This window comes from Marmota monax, unplaced genomic scaffold (genome assembly GCF_021218885.2).
Source record: "Marmota monax isolate L192 unplaced genomic scaffold, Marmota_monax_Labrador192_F-V1.1 WCK01_AAM20220418_F8-fsc00057, whole genome shotgun sequence".
NCBI lineage: Eukaryota > Metazoa > Chordata > Mammalia > Rodentia > Sciuridae > Marmota > Marmota monax.
In genome coordinates this window covers 9,257,671-9,283,581 of record NW_026693933.1, presented here as the reverse complement: position 1 = coordinate 9,283,581, position 25,911 = coordinate 9,257,671, and the positions used below count along the sequence as shown (strand labels likewise).

The 25,911-nt window shown below is 37.2% G+C and overlaps 1 protein-coding gene across 2 annotated transcripts in view; it reads right to left on the bottom strand.

Moving 5' to 3' along the window:
- Ccdc126 (coiled-coil domain containing 126) overlaps nucleotides 1-22,026 on the bottom strand; it is a 30,072-nt gene extending 8,046 nt beyond the window's left edge. Inside the window, exons 1-3 of one of the 2 annotated variants that reach the window (XM_046463654.2) lie at nucleotides 21,802-22,026; nucleotides 21,371-21,457; nucleotides 7,016-7,404 (exon numbers count right to left, since the gene is read on the bottom strand). In XM_046463654.2, coding sequence (XP_046319610.1) covers nucleotides 7,016-7,253 — 238 coding nt within the window. In that variant the 5' untranslated portion in view covers nucleotides 7,254-7,404; nucleotides 21,371-21,457; nucleotides 21,802-22,026. The remainder of the gene's footprint in view (nucleotides 1-7,015; nucleotides 7,405-21,370; nucleotides 21,458-21,801) is intronic. The other variant, XM_046463655.2, reaches the window with a different exon arrangement.
- Between the last annotated feature and the right edge of the window lie 3,885 nt (nucleotides 22,027-25,911).

Here is a 25,911-nt window from a genome sequence, read left to right as displayed (position 1 = left end):
GATTTTGTCCCAGAAATGGAACACCTATAAAAATTTAAATAGGGCTGGGGATGTAGCTCAGTGGTAGAGTGCTTGCCTAGCATGCAGGAAGCCCTAGGTTCAATTCCCAGCAACACACACACACACACAAAAAAAAAAAAAAAAAAAAAAAACCCGCAAAACCTTACTAAATAAATATATACTATGGTATAACTAATTATAACAAATAAAAAATTTTTTTAAACCTCAAAAAGTAAATATGTAAACACTACACAACCATATAATTTTATTATTAAAAACTATAATATAACATTAACATAAAATATAAATTCTAGATTATGACTTATAACCTATGTTAATGTACCTGTGTCAATTTTGCTGAAATACTAACAGAATTGAAAACTTGGGACTTAAGGGATTAATTATTGGCAAAAGGGATCATCAGACATTTGGAAGAAACACAAAAGCACTCCAGAAAAGCTGCCCCTAATAATCTCAGAGAGGGAAAAAAAAAAAGAGCTCTTAGAAATTGAAAATAAAGCTCCATGAAGAGCTAGAAAATAAATCCCTCAAAAATAAAGCAAAAGGGCTGATGCAGTCATGCATATCTGTAATCCCAGCAGCTTGGGAGGCTGAGGCAGGAGGATCACCAATTCAAAGCCAACCTCAGCAACTCAAAAGACCCTGTCTCTAAATAAAATATAAAAAAGAGATGGGGATGCCACCAGTGGCTAAACACCCCTGGGTTCAATCTCAGGTGCAAAAAAAAAAAAAAAAAAAAAAACACATAAAAAATAAATAAGCAAACGGATAAATAGAAGAAAAAGAATAAACGTGCTGGGGATGTAACTCAATGGCAGAACATTTATCTAGCATGTGTAAGGCCCTGGGTTCAATCCTAGTCACCCTCAAAAAAAATAAAATAAAGTAAAATAGAAATTAAAAGGGGCTTGGATGATAGAGCTCAGTTCTAGAGCATCCCTGGGTTAAATTCCAAGTACAGCACCAAAAATAAAAAAGGAAAATTAGAGGACAAGTTCAGGGAGCCCAAATGCTAAATAACAGAATTCTAGAATAAAATTTTTTTAAAAATCAAATAAATAATTTAAGAAATATCTTGGAATTAAATGACATAAGTTGCAGATTTTAAAATATAAACTGAGTTCCCAAGATATATACAAAGATACCCAATCCAGACAGATAATTGAGAAAGTTCAGAACAGTATGCAACAAAAACCTTACTTTCAAAAAAGTAAGCTACAGGGCTGTTGCTGTAGCTCATTGGTAGATTGCTTGCCTAGCACATGTGAAGCACTGGGTTCAATCCTCATCACCACATAAAAATAAACAAAATAAAGGTATTGCATCCATCTACAATTAAAAATATTTTTTAAAAATGTAAGCTTCAAAAAATAAGTTATATATAAAGGCTGAAGAATAAGAACAGGATTCAATTCTTAAAAATGGAAGATGGGATGGAAAAACACAAAACAGAATAGTCTTTATAATCTTAAGGAAAATAATTTTCAGCCTAGTATTCTTTACCAAGCCAAATTTTCAATTAAGCATGAAGGTTTGCAGGGGGGAAAGACCTTTCCAGATATACAAGGAACTCAAAACTTTATCTCCCTTATACCTTTCTCAAGAAAGGGGATAACCTAAAATCAGGAAGACGCTATAGAATTCTAGAAAATAGGGGATACAACATTAAGAGAGGAGTAAAGAGAATATACAGAATGATGACCGAGTGAGATCTTAGAACAATTCATGCTTCAAGCCTAGAGAACAAGCAGTTCAGACCAGAACTGAGCTGATCAGAAAACTCCAGGAAAGACTTCTTTTGTTTTGGCAGTACTGGAGATTGAATTAGGGGCTACAATGCCACTGAGTTATATCCCCAACCCTTTTTTTTATTCTGAGACAGGGTTCTCAGTTACCAAACTGGCCTCAAATCTGCAATCCTACTGTGTCTGCCTCCTGAGTACTTGAGACTACAGGTATGTATCACCATACCTGGCCAGGAAAGATTCCTTCAAAATTACTTCAAAAAGGAAGTAATGGAATACTAATGTGTCTGAATACATCAGGAAAAGATTTAAGTAACTCTGGGGAGATGGAATATAAAAATAGGCAAAGAAACAAAAACCTGTAATTATTACTTCTAGGAAGAAAATTAAGTTTTACATGAAAGGAAACATATGATAATGTACCACATGGCTCAGTAATGAATATCACTAATAGTCACAGTGCAAACAGTGAGTATTATTCTAACCAAAATTATGAAGGTAAAATATCAGGAGGAAAAAGACATGTGTCAGGGAAGGCAACCTTGGGATGGGTAGAATATATTTTGGGATTAAAAAGAAAGCTAAATCTTCACCTACATGGTAGAAAGTTAACAAACAATGCCTATAACTAAAAAAATCAAGAAGTGGTTCATACATCATGTTATTTGGATATAGAGATAGTCCCCAAATAAATGAAAAAAAAAATTAATGGGTGGCTCCAAGGAAGAGGAAATCTGAGGACTGCTGAGAATGGGAAAAACTGCCCTTTTCATTATAAGAATCAACACATTTTGATTCTTTTTTTTTTCACATTTTGATTCTTGAAATACATGCCAGTGTAACTTATAATTAAACACTGAAATTGTCCACAAACTCATGTACATACATAGTGTATCAGAACCATTCTGTTTGCTCTATATTCTTCTCTTTCTTCTGAGTTAGCACCCCTGACCCCACAGAAAGAGAATATGGCATGCAAAAGGAGCTTTAAATATAGCAGAAATCCAGGATAATAAACAACAAACCCAGGCAATAAACAATGTAAATCCTGTGTCTTAGGGATGAATAAACTTTAAACTCTACACAACTGATGATTTATATAAAAATTGGGACATTCAAAATAATTTAAATAGGTGACTTTAAAAATACATACATACATATACATATATATATATATATATATATATATATATATATATATATATATATATGCTGGGAGCCATTAGCCAAGTAGGTATGACAATTTCCTTGCCAGCGTACCCCATGTTGCTGACATGTTGCAGTGACATTGAATGTAAGTGACCTTGCTCAAGGACCAAGGCAGATTAGGGTGTTCCCGGTTTTAAGATAATCGTGTTTAGGGCGTTCCCAGTTTAGGTTCCAGGTTTAAGGTTTAAGATTATTCCTGCTGGGAATAGGGCGTATCCTGCTGCCTGAGTTCCCCTTGAGTTCTCACGGGATTCAGACAGTATATTTTGGGATAGAAGCCGAGTGGAGGTGAATTTGGGAGAGAACGTGGATTTGGGCAGAGAACGTGGATTTGGGCAGAGAACGGGATTTTGGGCAGAGAACGTGGATTTCCCCAGAACGTGATTGTAGACGGCTGGTGTGAGTTCGGGAATAAAGAGTTGCTGTTTGAATCTACAAGCTGTGTGGTGGCTCGTGATTGTGTGCCCAGCCAGACTGCGGCATTTGTGCCCAGCCAGACTGTGGCATTTGGCGGCTTGTACGGGGAACTTCTGAAGCTTGGAGGTAAGTGAAATTGCTTGCCCCTGAGGAAGAGCGAAAGAATGGGTGACCAATTCAAAAAACAATGTGTTATTGTTTTGATTTATCTTGTTTTTGTTTCAAGCTGCCTATCCCTAGAAATTTCTCAGGCAAACTGGGGAAAACGGTTGACTCAAGGTTTGAAGTTGTTCGCCTCCGAGGAAGAGAAATTGTTAGAGGAAAGAGGCACCCCAGTGAGACCAAGAACAGTTAAGGCATATGTTGATACAATACAAAAATGTAGCCCATGGCTTTTTAAAGACGAGTTATTAAGTATATCAATGGGACCATCATGGTATCCTATAGAAGGATTTTTCTTCAACAAGAAAGAGATGGCTAATTCTGTTTACTACATTTGTCTAAGATCTTGGTTTTTACAGACATCTGATTAATTTACAAAGCTAAAGTGTTAAAATATCAACCACTAAATATGAAATCAAGTACTCTTTACTTATTAAGTTCCATAAGGTAACATATTTAAACATTATGTGTGTTTTCCTAAATTGGTAAATGGAAAAAGGTTTAATATTGCTTTGGTCTATGTCTTTGCTGAAACAAGGTTACTAAGTGTTAAGATTCTATCATGTGTAATTTATATACAAAGAGTATAAGAATTTTCAGTTGGGTTTCAATTATAGTATCATAAAAAATATGAAAGTCTTTCATCTTATTAAAGTGGAGTAATTTGTCTAAATCAGAAATTTTATAAGAGTTGTTTCAAAATGTGAATTTATAAAAAGGGTTAACGGTTAAAAAAGAGAGAAAAAGATTCAAGATGTGGAAATATATTTTAATATAATAAAAGGTTAAAGGAAAAAGAAATGTTTCTAGATGAGATAATCTCTGTGTGGTAAAGTAAAAAGTTGTAAAATGCCATTTAAAAAGATTTTGAGGAAACTAGACTTACTTTAAAAGCTTGAGAAAGGAAGAAAGAAGAAAAAAGGTATTTGTACATGGCAGATTGAGACAAAGCTTCTCAATGGAGTTAAAAAAAAAAGCCTTTGGTTGAAGGGCAGCCATGTAAACTAACATTAAAGCGATTTAAACAGAATCTAAGCCTCGTTTAAAAGAGTGAAGTTGTAGGTGGTGAAAAAGTACATTTAAAAGTACAGTATAGATGATAATTGGAAGGCTTTAAAAGGTTAAATTGAAGGTGGTTAAAATGCCTTCATGACGGAGAAAAGATTGCGTGATTCGAAGCCTAGTTAATCGTAAAGACATTACTTTTAAAAAAATGGGAAGATAATAGGATAAAAGATATTTAGATAAAGATTAAAAATTTAAAGTGAAAAACTTTAAAGACAGAAGTATAGAAAGTTAAAAAGAAAAAAGATAAAGAAGATGTAGAAAGATAAAAAAATGTAGGAAGACAAGAATTTTAAACCCACAAAATAGGAAGAAAAAAAAACTAGGAGGAAAATAAGCAACTAAGGGTAAATATATAAACCTTAGAAAAAAAAACTAGAAGATAGAAATAAGAAAAAATGGTTGAAAATATCAAGTAAGGTATTACAGATAGAAAATGCAAAAAGCTAAGACAACTATTAGATACAGACATATACTTATTAAAGCAAAAAGGGAATTGGAAGGGGGTATATATCCCCCAAAGATAAACTTAAAATAACGCTTTTTACACTAAACTTTTTAAATTTGGATTCATCAGGACTTAGTGCTGCGGAAAGACATATGTATCCAAAAAATATACATAAGCCTAAGGTACTTTGGAAAGATATTCTAACAGGACAATGGAAAGGTCCTGACCCAGTGATTGTCTGGAGTTGGGGTTTTGTTTGTGTGTTTCCACAGGGAGAACAGCAGCCGATTTGGATTCCAGAGAGATTAACTAAAACAATTTCTACAGATCGAAAAGAAGATGATTTGACTCAAATCCATAACAGCTGATATCCAGAACTCCAGCTTGGCCATTCTTACGTCTGCGACAGTGATTAACCAGTGATGCAATTTTTATTTCCTTGCCAGCGCACCCCATGTTAGTTGTGGTAGTGCTGGCATATCTTTGCTGATGGTGTCACCAGTGATGCAATTTTTCCCAAGGAACCGTCAATTGGCTTGGTGTCGTGGCATTTCTGTATCCTCCTCCCTTCTGCTAGTGATGGTCTAATCAGAAGGGGGGAGATGCTGGGAGCCATTAGCCAAGTAGGTATGACAATTTCCTTGCCAGCGTACCCCATGTTGCTGACATGTTGCAGTGACATTGAATGTAAGTGACCTTGCTCAAGGACCAAGGCAGATTAGGGTGTTCCCGGTTTTAAGATAATCGTGTTTAGGGCGTTCCCAGTTTAGGTTCCAGGTTTAAGGTTTAAGATTATTCCTGCTGGGAATAGGGCGTATCCTGCTGCCTGAGTTCCCCTTGAGTTCTCACGGGATTCAGACAGTATATTTTGGGATAGAAGCCGAGTGGAGGTGAATTTGGGAGAGAACGTGGATTTGGGCAGAGAACGTGGATTTGGGCAGAGAACGGGATTTTGGGCAGAGAACGTGGATTTCCCCAGAACGTGATTGTAGACATATATATATATGTATGTATGTATGTATGTCACACACACATAAATAAAACCTGGGGGTGGCACACACCTATAATCCCAGTTACTCGGGATCCTGAGCTAGCAGTATCACAAGTTCTGGGCCAACCTGTACAACCTGATGAATCCCTGTCTCAATATAAAAATATGGCTAGGGATGTAGTTCAGTGGTATAGAGTCCTTGGGTTCGATCTCAAGTATGGCAAAAAATAAATAATATATACATTTACATATACAAACAAACATTTTTACACATGCATATTTTTAAAGAGGTACAAACCTAGTGGTGAAATGTCACAATTTCTATAATGTATTTTTTGTATATTTTTGTTTATTTTTATGTGGTGCTAAGGACTGAACCCAGACCCTCACACATGCGAGGCAAGTGTTCAACTACTGAGCTATGGCCCCAGCCCTATAATGTACTTTTAATATTTTTCAAAACAAATGTTGCAAACTGTTAATAATTATCAAATCTGGGTGATGAATATATTTCTTTTTTTTTTTTTTTGAATTTTTTAATATTTATTTTTTAGTTTTTGGCGGACACAGCATCTTTGTATGTGGTGCTGAGGTTCGAACCCGGGCCGCACGCATGCCAGGCAAGCGTGCTACCGCTTGAGCCACATCCCCAGCAGCAGATGAATATATTTCTACTTTTCAGTACATCTGAAAACAATTTTAATAAACAGTCAAGAAACAGTTACTTTGTAAGGATTTATACATGGGGACAGGCGCTGGGGCTCAGCAGTAGAGTGCTTGCCTATCATGCGAGGCACTGGGTTCGATCCTCAGCACCACATAAAAATAAATAAATAAATGAAGATATATATTTTTAAAAGACTTATACATGAAATAATAAGTTCTATTTCCATGACTATCTTTAAATGGGGATAGACTAAAGAGGAGAAAACCAGAAATATTCTGTGGTTATCTTACCATATCCTGCCATAGAAGCACCATTCTCAACATCCACTGTGTTCTTATTTTCCTCTGCTAGAGCTTTAACGTATCTTTTGCTTAAATCTAGTATTTGTTCACGTAACTTGACGCTGCTTTGATGTCTTGGTTGTTGAAAAGTATAATGCAATAACATCAATCCCCAAATGAGTCCAAATACAAGCAACAGTAAACTCAATTTCTGAGACATATTTTTTCTTGAGATTGTAAAAAACATTTCTGATGAAGCAAACAGACTTGATTTAAAAGCAGTAACTGGTGATAAGCCTCCGAACAATCAAGACTTTTGAAAGAAAAAAACTCTTCTAATATGGTATAATCTTCATCTTCAGCAAAGTTGCCTCCACTCTTATATTAACTCTGTAAAACTGAGAAGAAAAAAAGACAATTAGTCTTAGTCTATATCAGCAACAAAATAAACAATGATAAAGAGATGCTCTAGTTTTGATTTGGAAGAATATCTTTTTCCTTGACAACTTTCTCCCTACTAAGTAAGATTTGAGGTCTTTCATCAGTTTCATTTTATATCTTATCAAAATTTAAATAAAAATAAATGTCAAATCATTGAAAATATCTGAAAAAATGCAACCATGGTTACAAAAATCTTTGAATGGTTTCTTCTCATTTCTAACTAAAACCAAGGACATACAATAAGACTTATAAGAGATCTAAATCTGTTCAAAAATATATCACCAAACTAATACCTAAAGGTTATTTCTCGTTATTTTTAAAAGTAATAAATTTAAAAAAAAAAAACAAGTAAATGCCAAATAAAAATTAGAAATAAGATAAATTTAAAATCAAAATGCCTGTCTAACAAGAATTTCCATAAGTGTGCTAACATTTAAAAATGTCACTAGCAGATATAACTAATGGGAAGAAGATAACCCTAGGAAGTATCCAACCTAAGATGAAAAATAAGTTATGATTTCTTAGTTTATATCTTATAAAAGTATGACAGGCCAGGCTATAATCCCAGCTGAGGGAGTCTGAGGAAGGAGAATCACGAGTTCAAAGCCAGCCTCAGCAAAAGCAAGGTGCTAAACAACTCAGTGTGGCCCTGTCTCTAAATAAAATACAAAATAGGGCTGAGGATGTGGCTTAGTGGTTGAGTGCCCCTGAGTACCCTCCCCCCTCAAAAAAAAAAAAAAAAAACGTGTAGCAAATGCTAAAACAAGTTAGAATATTTTCCCATATTTCCTGGCTTACAATTTATTTTATTTTATTTATGGTGTAGTACTGGAGATTGAACCCAGGGCCTTGCACATACTAGGTAAGCACTCTACCACCAAGCTACATCCACAGTCCTTTTTAAGGGTTTTGCTAATTTCCCAGCCTGGCCTTGAACTTGAGATACTCCTGCCTCGCCCTTAAAATTCCACAATTTAAATGACAAAGGTATTCATTTGTGTATGTATTTGTATAATTTAAGGAAAAAAATTAGAATATTATATATCAACTGTGTCTGTGTGTGTGTTGCTAGAAATTGAGCCCAGGCAAGTGCTAGGTATGTACATGCCATGTACTATACTTCAACTTTTTTTTTTTTAGAGAAAGATTGTAACCATCATTAAATCTAGAAAGACCTGGAGAATAATGACATATATGTATCACCAAAGTGTCCAGTGAAGAAAAGATTTGATTACACCAAATGGCTGGAGTGCATTTCACAAGGATATTTCACAGCTTACTAAAAATAATCTTTAAGAACTTTTTAACTTCCTGTAACAAAACATCCCAATTTTAATCTGCTTACTAGGGAATGATCACATAATTGAATAAAACCTAGTTTGAGGATAAGACTAAAAATGAACACTATGCATTATAAAGGTAACTTTACAGAGCATTCCATCACTTTTACTCAAAAAATATTTACTGAGCAGCACATAGACTGGAGATCAGGGATACTATAGTTCTACTCTGGAAATTTGTTCCTAGAGCACATGATTTCAAACTTTTTAAAAATAAGGTATTTTAAAATCTATACAAAATATCAAAATACATATATATATATTTGTCACGTTATATATATATACACATACACACACACACACACACACATACACACACACAGTCAAAACTTCTCAGCTGGGCACAGTGGTACACTATAATCCCATCAATTTGAATTTATAAGGCAGGAAGATTACAAATTGGAGGCCAACCTAGGTAACTCAGAGTTACCTGGCAACTTAGCAAGACCCTGTCTCAAAATTAAAAAAATAAATAAATAAATAAATAAAAATTTTAAAGGGCTAGGGATGTGGCTTAGTGGTAGAGTAACCCTGGGTTCAATTCCCAGCCTAAAAACAATAAGAACTTCACTATTAGATGTGTGCTAAAGCATGTATAAGATGGGAATTCTCTGCCCTGCTGATTCACCTGTCCTGCTCAGAAAACTCCCACTCAGTCCACCAGGCCACCCCACAATCTCTGATATATCTTTACTAAACTCTGGGGCTCCAAGGTTTGAACAACAGCTATCTGTTTTTTGTTGAAGTATACTATCCTGCCAAACCTCACTATAACATGATATACCATTAGTATAATAATAATTGCTGTAGTCAAATAAAAACTACATTAAAAATTAGGAATTAAGTCCTTTTCAAAGTTTCTTCTACTTATTTCTTTAGCTACCATGCACAGAATAAATTCCTTTATATCTTATAAAAAATAATACTATTAAATCAAACATTGGATTATTAAACTTTGCTTTATTAGCCAAATTAAATAAATGTTTTACATATTAACATTATTCTTCCTTCAATATATTCCTCCTATATATCTTGAAGTATGTATTATTATTCTCCCCTTAAAGATGATCAAATTAAGGCTTACAGAGATTAACCTGCCTAAGATTTTTGTCGGGGATAACTGACTTTAGTTGCCTTAACTTGGTAAGAACTAAAGGTCCAAAAGTTTAGAATCTATATATCCATTCAGAGTCTGTTCTTATTCCTTTATAGAAAGTCTAGCCCCATTAGAACTCATAGGTTTTCCAAAGACTCATTAAAGTAGAAAATACCAAGACTACAATAGCATTGGGAAGATAAAAGGAGATTTGGTAGGCCAAGTTTGGAGATGGAGTAGGGAAAAGGATAGTCAAACCCAGGGAGCCTCATCTATAAGAGGTAAAACTTTACAAGAAGGAACAAACTTAAGAATGTCAAAGCTTCTAACCACTGTGCACTGTCTTAAAGAGGAAATAGTAGAACCAACAACAAACATAGGTACTGGACAGGGCAGAGGAACAGCTGATGAACTTATGACCCCAAAAGAATAAGTCCCAAGGAACAAGTCTCTGGGAACTAGTTTAAACTTACTGATTCTCAATAGAAGGGGCCAAAGATCTCAGTTGCATACTTAGATAAAGAGATCCTTATTGCTCTATATCACTGTACAATCACACTCAGAAATGAGGCTTTCATGATTGAAAGGCTTTAGCAGCCTGGACTCTGTATGGATTGTGAATGCTCAGCACTGCCCTGAACAAAATGAAAGCAGTCCAGATGCTCATCTCAGGGAAAGTCAGGAATTTTTACAGGGACTATCATGGTAAGGAATTTAATGTTTTGCAACTTGTTAATGTTTATTATATATTTTTTACAGTGAAAAGTAAAATATTAAACATGAAAAGGTTTTGTCTTTGGGATTAGCAAAGATCTGAGAAGCTGGGAGCACTTAATCTCACTCACATTAGGGAATTCCAAAAAGACTACCAAGGAAGACAGAATATCATGGAGCTGTCTCCAAGTGAAAAGATGGCCTGAGAGCTGGGGCTGTAGCTCAGGGGTAGAGCCTTGCTTATCATATGGGAGTCGTGGGTTCTATCCCCACCACAAAAATGGGGCTAAAAATAAAAAGGTGGCTGGGAGCCAGTTTATACCTGAGAAAGAGCTAAACAGCTCAAAGGACCCTATGCATTCCCTAAAGCAACCCAAGGCTGCCTGAAAACTATTTTATCTAAGGGTTCATTTTCATAAGAAATTCCAAACAAAACTAACAGAGGTGAGTAAGATTTCTAAAAGGATACATTTCTGTCTTTGGTCTCTTCCAAGGGAATGCTTCACATTAAAATCACCTAGAGTTGTGTTTTTTTGTTTGTGTGTGTGTGTGTGTTTTAAATCCTAGTGCCAAGTCCCACCCAGTACCAACTAAATTAATCTGCCTGGAGATGGGAGCCAGGCATCAGAGTTTTTTAAAGAACACTGGAGTCTTTATGCAGCAAAGTTAGAGAACCACTGTCCAAAACTCAAACTTCTTATAAAGCAACAATGACAGCTGCAGAAAGGGTGTCTAAATTCAAATCTATAATTCAGTTCAACAGTGTGACACAGGAATCCTGTTACTTGGACCTACCCACAACAACCTTTTAAAGTGGTGAGATAGAAAAGAGGTGATCTTGGGGCTGGGGATGTGGCTCAAGCGGTAGCGTGCTCGCCTGGCATGCGTGCAGCCCGGGTTCGATCCTCAGCACCACATACAAACAAAGATGATGTGTCCACCGGAAAACTAAAAAATAAATATTAAAAAATTCTGTCTCTCTCTTAAAAAAAAAAAAAAAAAAGAAAGAAAGAAAAGAGGTGATCTTTTCTGGAACCCAAATTATTACTTTCAAGGTGGATGAGGCAAGCATGCAAGTAAAGAAAAGAGAGTAATTGCCATTGGTACTACTTTAATTCCCAGAATCAATATGAATACACTGTTCTGTTCTCTGAGAACTATGTCTATGGTTTTACACAGTAGGAGAGCAGGAGGCAAGAAGTTTAAAGTCTTTAGTGACTGAACATAATTTACTAGTGTACTTTTACATTAGTGATTAAAAAGGGAAATAAGTCTTAGCTTCAATCTTCAGGAAAGAAAAATAAAGAAAGGGGAAGATGCAATCCCTTCTTTCTGTGCAATTTTCAAAATTGCAAATGACAGAGGAAATTGCACTCTGAATCTCACCACTTTTCTTCATGTTTTAAGTACTGATCCTACCCCTGACAACCACTAGATCATGAAAGAACCACTAATTAAAATCTGAAAGGGCAACATTGTTACTGGGGGCTTAGGCTAGCAACTAGCATACTCTTTGTTATAGAGCCCTCCTCCACCAAAATGGCCTAAATCTAAAAACTTTTTAACTTTAACTTGTAGGCCTCTGTATCAATTTTCTACTGATGACTTAAAAACAAAAAAAACAAAACAACAACAACAACAAAAACATGTCAAATTCACCCAGGCAACTAGAGAGCGCTTTTTTTTTTTTTTTTTTTGGTGTAAATGGACACAACACAATGCCTTTATTTTTATGTGGTGCTGAGGATCGAACCTAGGTCCCGCCCGGGCTAGGCAAGTGTTCTACCACTATGCCACAATCCTAGCCCAAGAGACCTTTTAAAGTAAGATAAAATCATCACTTTTACCATCATTATTATTTTGACCTAAGATAAACTCCTGAATATTTTTAGGATTTCTAATTGCAGGAATTACAAAAGGTATGAAGTCAATATGGCACAAAGGTAGAAAGATTTAGGAGAAGAAACACATTTAAAATTAAACTTATACAAAAAAGGTAAAAGGAAAATGAAGTGTCTAGATGGGAATGGTGGGTGGCATACCCCTTTAATTCCATCTATTTAGAAAGCTGAGGCAGGAGGAACACAAGTTTGAAGGCAGCCTGGACAACTTAGTAAGAACTTGTCTCAAAATCTGAAAAAGAAAAAAAGGGGGTGGGGTGGGGGTAGCTGGGGGTATGGCTCAGTGGTAGAGAACCCCTGGGTTTAATCCCCAGTACTTAAAAAAAAAAAAATGTACATATACATAAGAACTGAAAAGAGGAACTAAAGTGATATTTGTACATCAATGCTCTCTGCTGCACTACTCATAATAGCCAAAAGGTGGAAACAACCCAAATATTCATCACAGATAAATGGATAAACAAAATGTGGCATAGATATACAATGGAATATTATTCAACCATAAAAAGAAAAGATGCTCTGAACCATGCTACAACATGACTGAACCTTAAAGATATTATGCAAAGTTAAATAAGCCAGACACAAAAGGACAGCTATTTTATTATTCTATTCATATAAAAGATCTAGAACAGCAAATTTATAAAGACAAATAGTTGTCAGGGGCCAATGAAAGAGAAGGGAGAATTATGATTTAATAGGTACAATTTCAATTTGGGAAGATGAAAATGTTCTAGAAATGGATGGTAGTGATGGTTGCACAACAATGAGCATTACGTAACATCACTGTGACTGTGTCATTTATAAATGGTTCAAATGGTAAATTTTATGTTATATATTTTTTTTACTGCACACACACACACACACACACACATCATTCCCCTGTTTAAAAACCCTTCAAGGGGGCTGGGGATGTGGCTCAAGCGGTAGCGCGCTCACCTGGCATGCGTGCGGCCCGGGTTCAATCCCCAGCACCACATACAAATAAAGATGTGTGTTTGCCAAAAACTGAAAAATAAATATTAAAAATTCTCTCTCTCTCTCTAAAAAAAAAAAAAAAAACCTTCAATAGTTTACCACTGATCCTAATATAACATTCAGACTCCATAGAAAGGTCCACAAGGTCCTATAACCTAACTTCCACCCATTTCTCTCTGTCTCAATCTTGTACCACTTCCTTCAGTGTGCTGTTGCCACACTAGACAAACACTAAATTCTCTCGGACCCTTGGCTATCTACAATTGCCATTCCCCAGATTAGAATGCTCTTCCTGTGGTTTGTTCCTTTTCATTCTTTAATACTTGGCTCAAATGTCAGCTCTTTAGAAACAGCATTCTCATTTCTGTCCCACCTCCTGCCACAAGGTCCTTTTTAAATATTCTTCATTATGAAATTTCATATTCTATCTTTAAGTTCTTTTTTCAGTGCTGGGGATGAAACCCATGGCTTCATACATGCCAGACAAGCAGTCTACCACTGAACTATTGCCCTATACTTTATATCCCAAAGTCCTGATTTCCTCACTTCTGTAATAAGGACAATAGTGCCTACCTAATGTTGATAAAGATTAAATGATATCTCATATTACTCGATAAATATTAACCCTTATTATTAGCATCAGACACTTATGCAACAATGCTAATTCTTGATCATCTGAGCAACTTGAGGAAATATAGGAAAAGCTTTTAACATTTCCTGATTAGCATTCATGGGCTGTTTCTACTCATAATTTGTGGATGACAGAAATGCTTCATTAAGTTACTAAATGAAGTCCTAAAACTTCATAATAGCATACTGTTGATCAGAACAGTTCATCTTTCAAATAGCCCAAAAAAACAGACTATATGAAAGTACTTGCTTCAATAGAGCCTCTGCTAAAGAATTTTTTTTGGGGGGTGGGGGGCAGGGAGGGGTTCCTGGGATGGAACTCAAGGGCACTCAACCACTGAGCCACATCCCCAGCCCTATTTTGTATTTTATTTAGAGACAGGGTCTCACTGAGTTGCTTAGTACCTTGTCATTGCTGAGGCTGGCTTTGAACTCAAGATCCTCCTGCCTCAGGCTCCCAAAACACTGGGATTACAGGAATGTGCCACCATGCTCAACTCTGCTATAGGATTTTAAAACCTCAAATCTTTATTTTGGCCCACACTAACTTTCTTCTAACCCACATTTTGTGCTCATCAATTTTATACATCATATTGCTATTCATGTGCCTCAGCCTTTTTCTCCTGGATTAAATCCCACCTCCTTAAAAGAATTACATGCCTTAAGCTAAGTACAGTGGCACACACCTATAATCCCAGCTACTGGAAGGGCTGAGGCATAAAGATTACAAATTCTAGGCCAGTCTCGGCAATTTACTGAGAACTGATTCAAAATTGGGATGGGGGGACGGGTGAAAGTCTGAGGGTGTAGCTCAGTGGTAGATGGCTTGCATGGCATGCACAAGGTCCTGGGTTCAATTCTGAGAAAGAAGAAAGAAAGAAAGAAAAGAAAGAAAGAAAGAAGCCTTAGACAGCTGCCACATCTCCCAGAGAGCCTAATGAATTATCAGTAATCACTAAAAAACACCTTACTTTATTTAAAATATGTCCCTGAGTTTAACCCAAGCAGCAATGTGACCTCACTGTAATTTCTTTTGGGAACACAGCAACAAAGGACGAAAATTTGGAGGTAAAATTAAAGTATCTTTAATTATCCATTTCTGAGCTGGAAGTATCCAAGAGGAAATCAATTTAATCCCCTCAAATTTCAGGTGAAGAAAGTGAAGTACAAATATGTGAAGTATCTTGCCTAAAATGAAATAACCAGTTAGCAGCTACTATGATTTGGATATGAGGTGTCCCCCAAAAGTTTCTGTGCTAATGCAGAAATGTCTGGGAGTGAAATACCTGGATTGAGAGCTCTAACCTAATCAGTCCATCCTAGTTGAAAAAGAATAACTGGGTGGTTATTGTAAGTAGGTGGGGCATGGCTATAAGAGGAGGGTCACTGGGAACATGGCCTGAAAAGGTTCATCTCTCCTGTGGTCCTTCCCCCTGGTTCGCTGGCTGTCTGCTTCTAGGCTGCCATGAATGGAGCAGTGCTCCTCCTCCACATCCTTCCACCATGATGTTCTGCCTCACCTTGGGCCCAGAGCAATGGACTCAGCCAACCATGAACCAAACCTCTGGAACTGTGAGCCAAAACAAACTTGCCCTCCTCTAAGTTGTTCCTGTTGAGTATTTTGACCAGCAACAAAAAGCTGACTAAGGGCTGGGGATGTGGCTCTCAAGTGGTGGCGCACTCGCCTGGCGTGCGTGCGGCCCGGGTTCGATCCTCAGCACCACATACAAACAAGGATGTTGTGTCCACCGAAAACTGAAGAATAAATGTTGGGAAATTCTCTCTCTCTCTCTTAAAAAAAAAAAAAAAAAAAAGGAGAAAAGTTTAAAAAAAAAAAAAAAAAGCTGACTAACCCAGTGGCAGAAAGTGTACTGGTCCAGAACATAGGTTTAACTCACTGTCTCAATTCTTCACCACACTGACTCCTTTACATCTACTAGCAAGGCTGTGTTTAAATACTGAATGAATTGCAATAGTAAATGAAGCTTTGTTCTTTTTTGCTTTAAAAGACTAGAACTAAAAAATAATAAAGGCAGTTTAGGGCAGTGATCCTAAAATCCTGAAGGTGTGTAACTTAGACTATTCACTAATTTACCCAAAAGTTAGCCATTAAAGTTTCAAATACATTTTATTCACATAAATCAATGTATTACAAAGTACCTACAAAAGGATTTAGAAGTAAGTTTTATATTATTTTTCACACAGGCAAAAAAAAAATAGAATTGAAAAAGTATAAAGTAACACAAAAATAAATACAAAATCTTCTAGAGATAGAGAACTTCACCAGGATCACTATTCTTTTTATTTCCATAAAAAAGACTTTGGAGGAAAATGCATAAAGGCCCAGGCCTCACTACACAAGAGTTTTGTTTAAAACCATAAAAGAACTTGTTTTATTCATTCATTTGTTTATCCATTTATTCAAAATACTTATTAAAGTACCTACTATGTGCTGGGAACTGGAGAAGTGAAAAGGTGAAATAAGATAGAATTCCATTCTCCTAGATACTAAGCTTTAGTAGGAGTGGGACAACAAATAAGTAAAAAGAAACAAGCTAATTTGAGCTTATAATAAATTGTTGTGAAGAAACTTTAAACTAGCTGATGAGTCTGGGAAGTCTATATGAGGTATGGGGTCAAGGAAGGCCTTCTAAGCATATAATATTTGATCTGAGGCAGTACAAAATGTGGTTCCAATTTCCTTCCAACTAAAACCTTTTCTGACCAGAATCTTGGGAGCAGGCATTAAATTCCTTATTCCTATAATCTTTGGTACAAACAAATAAGAATCAAAGAACTCTCAATCCCTAGCCTGGAATAGTCTGGTCTAGAGAAATTATCCAAAGTGAACAGAAGGAAACCACAAGCAAATAAAGCCTTGAGTTTCCCTTTCTTATGAGACTAGCAGTTTCATTGTCTGGTAATATACAAGGAACAGTAATGATCTGATGTGGTGGCCTTTACATAAAACAAAACAAAACAAAACAAAAAACCAGATTCTTGGGCTGGGATTGTGGCTCAGTGGCAGAGTGCTTGCCTAGCATGTGTGAGGCACTGGGTCAATTCTCAGTACCACATATAAATAAATAAAATAAAGGTCTATCTACAACTAAGAAAGAGAGAGAGAGAAAAACAGATTCTTCTTGGTGTTTTAATTAATTGAAAGAGGCAGTGGCAAGGTGAGACATGGAACGAAGCCTGAGCAGCAATCTGTGGACATGTTAACATACTAAGCATTTTAAGTACAGTTTCTCAAACTCTAAAATATTCTTTGTTAACACAAAAGTGTTATATTTTCATATTTATTACAAGCCCCAATGTTTCCACTCCAATTTACAAGATTTTTGAGGAAAAATAGTATTCAAAGTTCTATTATGCCACTTGCCAAATAATACACCATGTAAACAACCAGACATTTAGGCAATTTTTCAGTGGCTTCTGTCTAGCCATAAACCTAAAGATAAATACATTAGTCCAACTCCACTGCTAGAGAAAAGTAAAGACAAAGAATCATCAAATACTTAAACCAGAAAACCTTCCTTATAAAGATAAGGAAAGTAGGCTAGGGTTGTGGCGCAGCGGTAGAGTACTCACTTAGCATGTGCGAGGCCCTGGATTCGATCCTCAGCACCACATAAAAGATAAATAAAATAAAGGTATTGTGTCCAACTACAACTAAGAAATAAATATTTTTTTAAAAGATAAGGAAAGTGAAATACAAAAAGGATTAATAATTATCCAATGCCAAAAAAAAAGAGGAGAGATTAGGCATCCAAACTCTGAACTCAGGACCCCAATGTTTCTTTTTTTTTTTTAATATTTTATTTTTTAGTTGTGTTTGGACACAATACCTTTTGCTTATTTATTTTTATGTGGTGCTGAGGATCAAATCCTGGGTCCCCACGCGTGCTAAGCGAGCATTCTACTGCTGAGCCACAACCCCAGCCCTCTTTTTTTTTTTTTTGATGCTGGGGATCAAACCCAGGGTCTCTGGTACATCACTGAGCTACATCTCCAGGCCTGCTCCATTGTTTTTCAAAAGGAGGGAACAAAAATCACCTTAACAATTTGCAACTAGCACTTTTTAAAAAAATTTTTAAAGTTATAAAATAGAAACCACCAGAGTAGACTGTACACACTACTACAATTTTTGTAAAATTTTTCTAAAAATGTATTTTTACATACCCAGATACACATGTGCATAGTTATAAACTTATGAAGTATTGAATTAAAAAGATCTCTTGCTGTGAATTGCAGTTAAAAAGCTTTTCAAAACACTTCATTTCACACTGCTTGTCATGAAGTACGTCCATGCATTTTTATGCAAACATTGCAATGACATTAAAAACATTAACAGATGGTTAATCCTACCTTAAAAACTCTCATTCAAATCCCATCTTTGCACTTATTCAGTGCTCTAATTTTTGTAGTGTTATGACTTATAGCTAAAAGTAACTATTAACAACAATAGCAGCAACCATTGAGCAGAGCAGCTTTCACTCAGTCAAAGGTGCTATGAGAATCACTGCTTATTAATCTTCAAAAGAATTTACAGCCAGAGAGGCATATGTTTATTACAAAAAGACATGGTATGTTCAACAGAGCTCAGAGGTGCAGATAGTTCTTTCCAAAAAAGACTCAGAAATGATCCCTCAGCAGACCTGACCCTAGAATGTCATTTCTGGGGAAAAGTCCATTCCTGAAATAGTTTCTCTACAAAATATTGCCTGGAGCTAATACCTATGTACAGACACAGCCCTGCACTCCAAAATTAAGTCTAAGATTTAAAAATGCACTGCCTTGGGCCTGAGGGTTCAGTTACTTGTTTCAATCCCCAGAAATAAGAAGTAAAAATAAATAACAAAATGCACTGCCTTGGGGCTGGGGCTGTAGCTCAGTGGCAGAGCGCTTGCCTAGCACATGTGAGGCACTGGGTTCGATCCTTAGCACCACATAAAAATAAATAAAATAAAGGCATGCTCTCCAAACACAACTACCAAAAACAAAAAACAAAAAAACAAAAAACGCACTGCCTTGAGAGAAATTGCACTATTCCTGCTGAGATACAGAAATACAAATATGAAGATATCAGATCACCTTTAGATGGCATCTTTGGGAAAGGGAGAAGACAATAGTACTGAAAATTAGAAAAATAGAGGAAAAAGGGTAAAGCAATACAGGAATAGAAATAGAAAATTTTATAGCAAAAGGAAAACTACTTAATTCTGTAATATGGTAAAGGTCTCATCTAAAATACATCATGATGACCAACACACTTGTAATCCCAGTTATTGGGAGGTTGCGGCAGGAGGCTACAAATTAGAGGCCAGCCTTGTTAATTTAGAGAGACCCTGTCTCAAAATTAAAAAATGAAAAGGGCTTGGGATGTAGCTCAGTGGTAGAGTGTTTCTAGGTTCAGTATCCAGTACTGGGGGTGGGTATGGGGATGCAGAGAAAAACATGCAGCTCTCATGAGAGAGAGGGATGAGCTGACTGGTAGATTCTGATTTCTGGCAGTTTTTTTTTTTTTTTTTAACTGGAGATTAACCTTGGGGGCACTCTGCTACTGAGCCACATCCCATCCCCAGCCCTTTTTATTTTGAGACATGGTCTTCCTAAAATTCAGGGGCTGGCCTTGACCTTGAATTGTGATCCTCCCGCCTCAGCCTCCCAAAACAGCTGAGATTTCAGACTATGCCAGCTATATCAAATTTTTTCATGTTAAAAAGAACCTTTAAAAACCCTTAGCAATGAAAACCTAAGCTATAAGTCTTTGAAATCACATCAATTCAGTATATTAGAGATAAAGAATGGAGGACCACACAGTTTCCTACAGTTACAAAGATAGAGACAGAGCTATGACAAGAACCAAGGTCTCCTATTTCTGTCTGTACTCTCCATCCTACACTGCACTAAATAACACCAATACAGAAACATTTCCCTCAAAATGAGTATTTTTGACAAACATATTAAAGTGAACCAGAAATCTTTATGTCCATATGCCTTTTTCCACTTACTTACTCTGACCCTCTAGTTACTTGTATAAAACATCTTCATTAAATTTCTTTCCCCTCATATAAATTGCTTTAAAAAAAACCTGTCATAGGGCTGGTGTTGTGGCTCAGTGGTAGAGCATGTGTGAGGCACTGGGTTCAATTCTCAGCACCGTAAAAAATAAAATAAAGGTCCACTGATAATTAAAAATATTTTTTAAATCACCTGTCACTAAAGAATTACAGACAATTAATTCATCTAGACTACTGCCTTTCCCCAACCCCTTACAATTCTATATGTAAAAACAGCATTTACTCAAGACATGTTATTTCACATATTGCAAAATAGTGTCTGAACTCAGAGTAATACAGAGCAGGCATTTAAATGAAAAATAAGATTCAATTTAAGGACCACAAGTATTTCCTTGAAAAACTCACCACCAATTTCAGTAGAAATTAAGGCGAAAAGAGTGCAAGAACAATCAAAACTGAAGTGGGACTAACATGAAATTTTCCAAGTCATTGCTTATCAAATATATCACATTCATTGTGTCTTAAGAACAAAAACTACACCTTAGAAACACAATTCCAAAGGGAGCTAAAATTATGAACCCAGTGAGAAAGTGTAGAGGAAGGTACAAAAAAGTTGACAAGAGGATAAAACTGGCAAAGTCCCCCATGGGCCACCCCCCACCCCCGCAGGTATGCAGAACACCTAGATGCTGACTCTGACAAAACAGACATTTAACCTCCTCTAAGAATCCCCACAGGACGCAGCTGGGGAGGATGGGGAGGTGAATAAGTCCTTGTACAGAATCTCTACAGCTGATCCCCAGAAAAGCAGAGTCATCAATTTCCTAAGAACGTTCTCAGCCATTTTAAAACAACGGAAATTAAGAAGACGGCATATTTCCAAGGATTTTTTTTTTTTTTTGCTTAGGTTTAAGGTGAACAAAAAATAGTGAAAAACACAATCCAGGGTGCTAATGATTAAACAAAATAAAGCACAAAACTCACAAGTCCATAGGCCACTTCAGTCGTAGCTATTTCAAGTATCGCATTCAAAGGCTCTTTTCATCAAATGAAGAACTAGTGGTACAATAGGCATATCCTATCCTAATATTATCTCCTACTACTAGGTGAGAAAACTCAGGCTTAGAACCTTCTAATGAACCAAGATCACAAAGTCAGAGCGAGACAATCAGGGTTCGAACCCTGGTCTAGGCTCTCGCGTCACGCTCCACAATATCAAAGCCGTTTAAGTTCATCCTTACCAGTAACCCAGGAGATGAGTTTTGAAGAGCGAGTTTAAAAAGGGCATCTGACTTCCTCTCTCTTTCCCAAAGTAGAACAGAACTGAGCTGTCAAAAACAGAACAAGAAGTGAGAGCGGCGGCCGCCGGGCTCCCCATCGCTGCAGCTCGGGACTGAGCCCGCCCCGCTCCGCTCACGCAGCCAGAGCCACGCTCGCTCCTCCGCCCCGGGTCCACGGGGTCGCGGCGGTGACATCCCGGGGGCAGGGTCGCGGCCGAAGGAAGAGAGGGACAAAGAGCCTTCCCCGCCGCGGCAGGGGCTGCCGGCCAGTCCCGAAGCCGTAGCGGCGGCAGAGGCCCCGGGGGGCGGGATCCCTGCCGGGGGAGGGGCGGCCCGGGCGGGTCCGCAGAGCCGCCACCTCCCCGCGCTTCTGTGTCGCCCCTCCTCATTACCTTGCTCGTGGGCTTCTCGTCACGGTCGCCGCCGCCACTGGGCTCCCGAGCCGGAGGGGCGCAGCCAAAGCCGATTAGCGGGCGTCAGCTGCGTCTCGCAGTGGAGGAACAGCCTCCACGTCGGGATGGAGAAAGGCAGGGGTTTGGAGTCAGGACGAGGTAGGCTCCCGGCGTGTGCAGATAGTACTCCTCTCGCCCCTCGCACTCCGCTTCCGCTCCGCCTCCCAGCCCGGCCCTTCCCCGACTCCCCGGGCCCGCCGCCCCTTACGCGCGGCATTATGGGGAACGTAGTCCCTGCCCTAGGGACTATGGCACGTGCTCCTAGCAGCCCTGCAGCTGCTCCGGGTCAGGGTGACGCGGTTGCGCGGCAACCAGAGAGGGGCGGTCGGCTTCTTGGGATTGGAAAAGGAGCCTACGAGAGGCGTACCGGCGCCCCAACCCGCTGCAGGCGCAGAAAGGAGGGCGCCGCCGTCTCCAGACCTTCCGTTAGCCCACCAACCCTCCCTCGCGAGGCTTACTAGTGTTTTAAGTGTGCCAGTGTGCCCAATATCGCTACCGAAGGTCTTTAGCCTCGCAAGAAAAATAAGAGGACTAAAGATCAAATAGGAGGAAGCAAAATTACTCTTTTGACGGATAGAATTTTGTATATGACAAGCCAAAAAGAATATCAGATAAATTAGTACAATTAATTACAGATTACAAACCTGTAATCCCAGCGACTCAGGAGGCTGAAGCAGGAGGATTGTTAAATTCCAGAGCAGAATCAGCAACTTAGCGAGGCCCTGTCTCAAAAAATAAAAAGAACTGGAGGTGTACTCAGTGATAAAAACACCCTGGGTTGCATTCTTCCACCCACCCCAACCCCCCAAAACAAAATTTTATTATGATTAATAAGAGTTTAACAAAATTAATAGATTTTTTAAATTGGGGTCTTGGGGTCAGTGGTAAAGCTTTAGCCTAGCAAGAACATGGCCTTAGTTGAATACCACACAAAATCAGACTTTTAAAAATCAATGTTATTTCTGTATGCCAGGGAAAAAATAATATGATTTAGAGTAACTCCAACAAATATCAAGGACGTTTGAATAAGATACAAAATCTGTATGAAGAAAACAGTGAAAGGTACTGAAGAAGACCTAAATAAATCAGAGCTATACCATACTCATAGGTTGGAAAACTCAATACTTAGAGATGTCAAAGTCTCTCCAATTGTATCTATATATTCAGGGCTAGTCCAGGCTGTATCAATAGATTTGTCTGTGTATGAAACAGAAAAACTTGACAAAGTAATTTAAAATTTCCTGTCAGAGTCTGGGCCCAGCAACTCCTTAGGCTTGATATATTGAGATATACTACATTGAGTTATATATATCAGTGGAACAGAACATACCAATGGGACAGAATAAAGAGCCATGAAAGTCTCACCCATAAATAGGAATTGATTTATGTTGTCATGGTGGCAATGGAGAGCAATACCTAAAGGACAGTTTTCAATAACTAATTGTTCTGAGAAAAATAGTTCTACATGGGAAATAAATGAAATTGGACTCCACATTACACACAAAAATCAATTCCAGGTAGATAATAGACATAAATTTGGAAGGCAAAAACAATAAAGTTTTAATTGTTTTGTTTTTAAAGATAACATGGAAGCATGTATCTATGACTTCAAAAGTAGGGGACAGTTTTTTTAAGCTAATTCAAAAAGCACTGTGATAGAAAAAAATGAATAAATTTGCTTACACTAAGACTTGCTTTCAGGGCTGGGGTGGTGGCTCAGTGGCAGAGCACTTGCCTAGCATGTGTGAGGCACGGGGTTTGATTCTCAGCACCACATATCAATAAATAAATTAAAGGTCCATTGACAACTAAAATGAAATAAAATAAAAGACTTGCTTTCATCAAATTAAATTACACCATTAAAAGAGTAAAAAGCCAAGCCTCAGAGTTGAATAAGTTTTCAATATGTATAATCAAGAAAGAACTTTTATTCAGAATATATAAAGAAATGCAATTATAAGAAAAATATTTCACGGGCTGGGGATGTGGCTCAAGCGGTAGCGCGCTCGCCTGGCATGCGTGCGGCCCGGGTTAGATCCTCAGCACCACGTACAAAACAAAGATGTTGTGTCCGCCAATAACTGATAAATAAATGTTTAAAAAAAAAAAAAAGAAAGAAAAATATTTCAACAGACTCTTCACTAAGGAATAAATCCAAATAATCAGTAAACACACATAAAACAAAGTCAACTTCATCTAAAAACAGGAAAATTCAAACCATAATGAGAGAATGCTACATCACCCACCAGAATGGCCAAAATAAAAATGGCTAACAATTGCAAATGTTGACCAGGAGCAGAAAACATTGGGAATTCTCATACTTTGCTACAGGAAGAGCAAATTAATAGAGCAATTTAGGAAAAGGAACAAGCTACAAATAGATGAATTCTTAAAACATAATGTTAAAAAAATTATATACAAGATAATATATACTGTGTAATTCCATCTTATAATTTTCAAAAAAGAAAAAAAAAGAATGCATACTTAGGTGTTAAAATATAAAAAAAGCAAGGAGTTGGTTACCATAAAAGGGTAAGTAATGACTACCTCTGGAAGCCCTAAGAGGAGGGAGTTGAGATTGGGAAGAGGCCGGCAGATAGTCTACAACTCTCTGTTTCTTGGTATAGGTGGTAGTTACACAGTTGTAAACTGTATAATTTGTTAGACTATAGTATATTTATTGTTTATACATTTTCCACATGTTTGCCAATTTAAAAATAAAAGAGCAGCTGGGTGTGGTGGTACACACCTGTAATCCCAGGGACTCAAGAGGGTGAGGCAAAGCTAGAGCTATCACTCAGTGGCAGAGTACTTCCCCAGCATGTGTAAGGCACTGGGTTCTACCCATAGTACCATATAAAAATAAATAAATACTTTTAAAAATGGTTCATATTCCACCCAGTTTAAAAAATAAATAAATAAAGGCTGGGCCGGGGTTGTGGCTCAGTGGTAGGGTGTTCGCCTAGCATGCATGAAGCACTGGGTTCGATCCTCAGCACCACAGAAAAATAAAATAAAGATATTGTGTCGACCTAAAACTAAAAAATAAATATTGAAGAAAAAGAGGCTAAGGCAGGAGGATCACAAGTTCAAGGACAGCCTAGGCAACTTAACAAGATCCTGTCTCAAAATTTTTTAAAAAAGGCTTGGGGATGTAGTTCAGCAGTAAACACTACCGACCGGTTCACAGAGCTTGGACAAGTCCTCAGGAGGTGTTGATTATTATCATTTTATCACATTAAAGACACTAAAGTAGGTAAATCATGAGATAAACCTGTATGGTAGAGGATATGGAGATAATAAATATACAAACAGCCTCAGTAGAATGTGGTATCTGCTACATGTAGAGAAAAAATACTTGCATCTGAATGGGGCAGTAGCACTAACCACATGTGACTCTTGAGAACTTCAATGTAGCTAATGTGACTTGAATTGTGCTGTAAATATAATATACACACCAAATATTGAAGATTTAGTATGAAAAAGAAAGCAAAATTTCTTAGGGTTTTAAAATATTGGATATATATATATATATGTTAAATGATACATTTTTTGTATTAGTTAAATAAAATACATTGTTAAAAGTAATTTCTCTGCCAGGTGCAATGGCACAGGCCTATAATCCCAGGGACTCAAGAAGCTAAGACAGGAGGATCCCAAGTTCAAGGCCAGCCTCAGCAATTTAGTGCCTAAGTAACTTAGCAAGACCCTGACTCAAATTAAAAAATAAAAAGGGCTGGGGATATATAAGGCTCAGTGGTTAAGCTCCCCTGGATTCAATTTCCAGTACAAAAATTTAAAAATTAATTTACATAATTTTTTTACTTTTTAAAATATAATTGTAAGCGAAAATAAAATCAGATTTGTGGATTGATAGATATATATATATATATATATATATATATATATATATATATATATATATATATATATATGGAGGTGGATAATGAGGATTGAACCCAGAACCTTGAACATGGTAGGCAAGTACTCTACCATCAAGGTACACTCTCAGATATTTTTTTTTTTTTTTTTTTTTTTAGTACTGGGAAT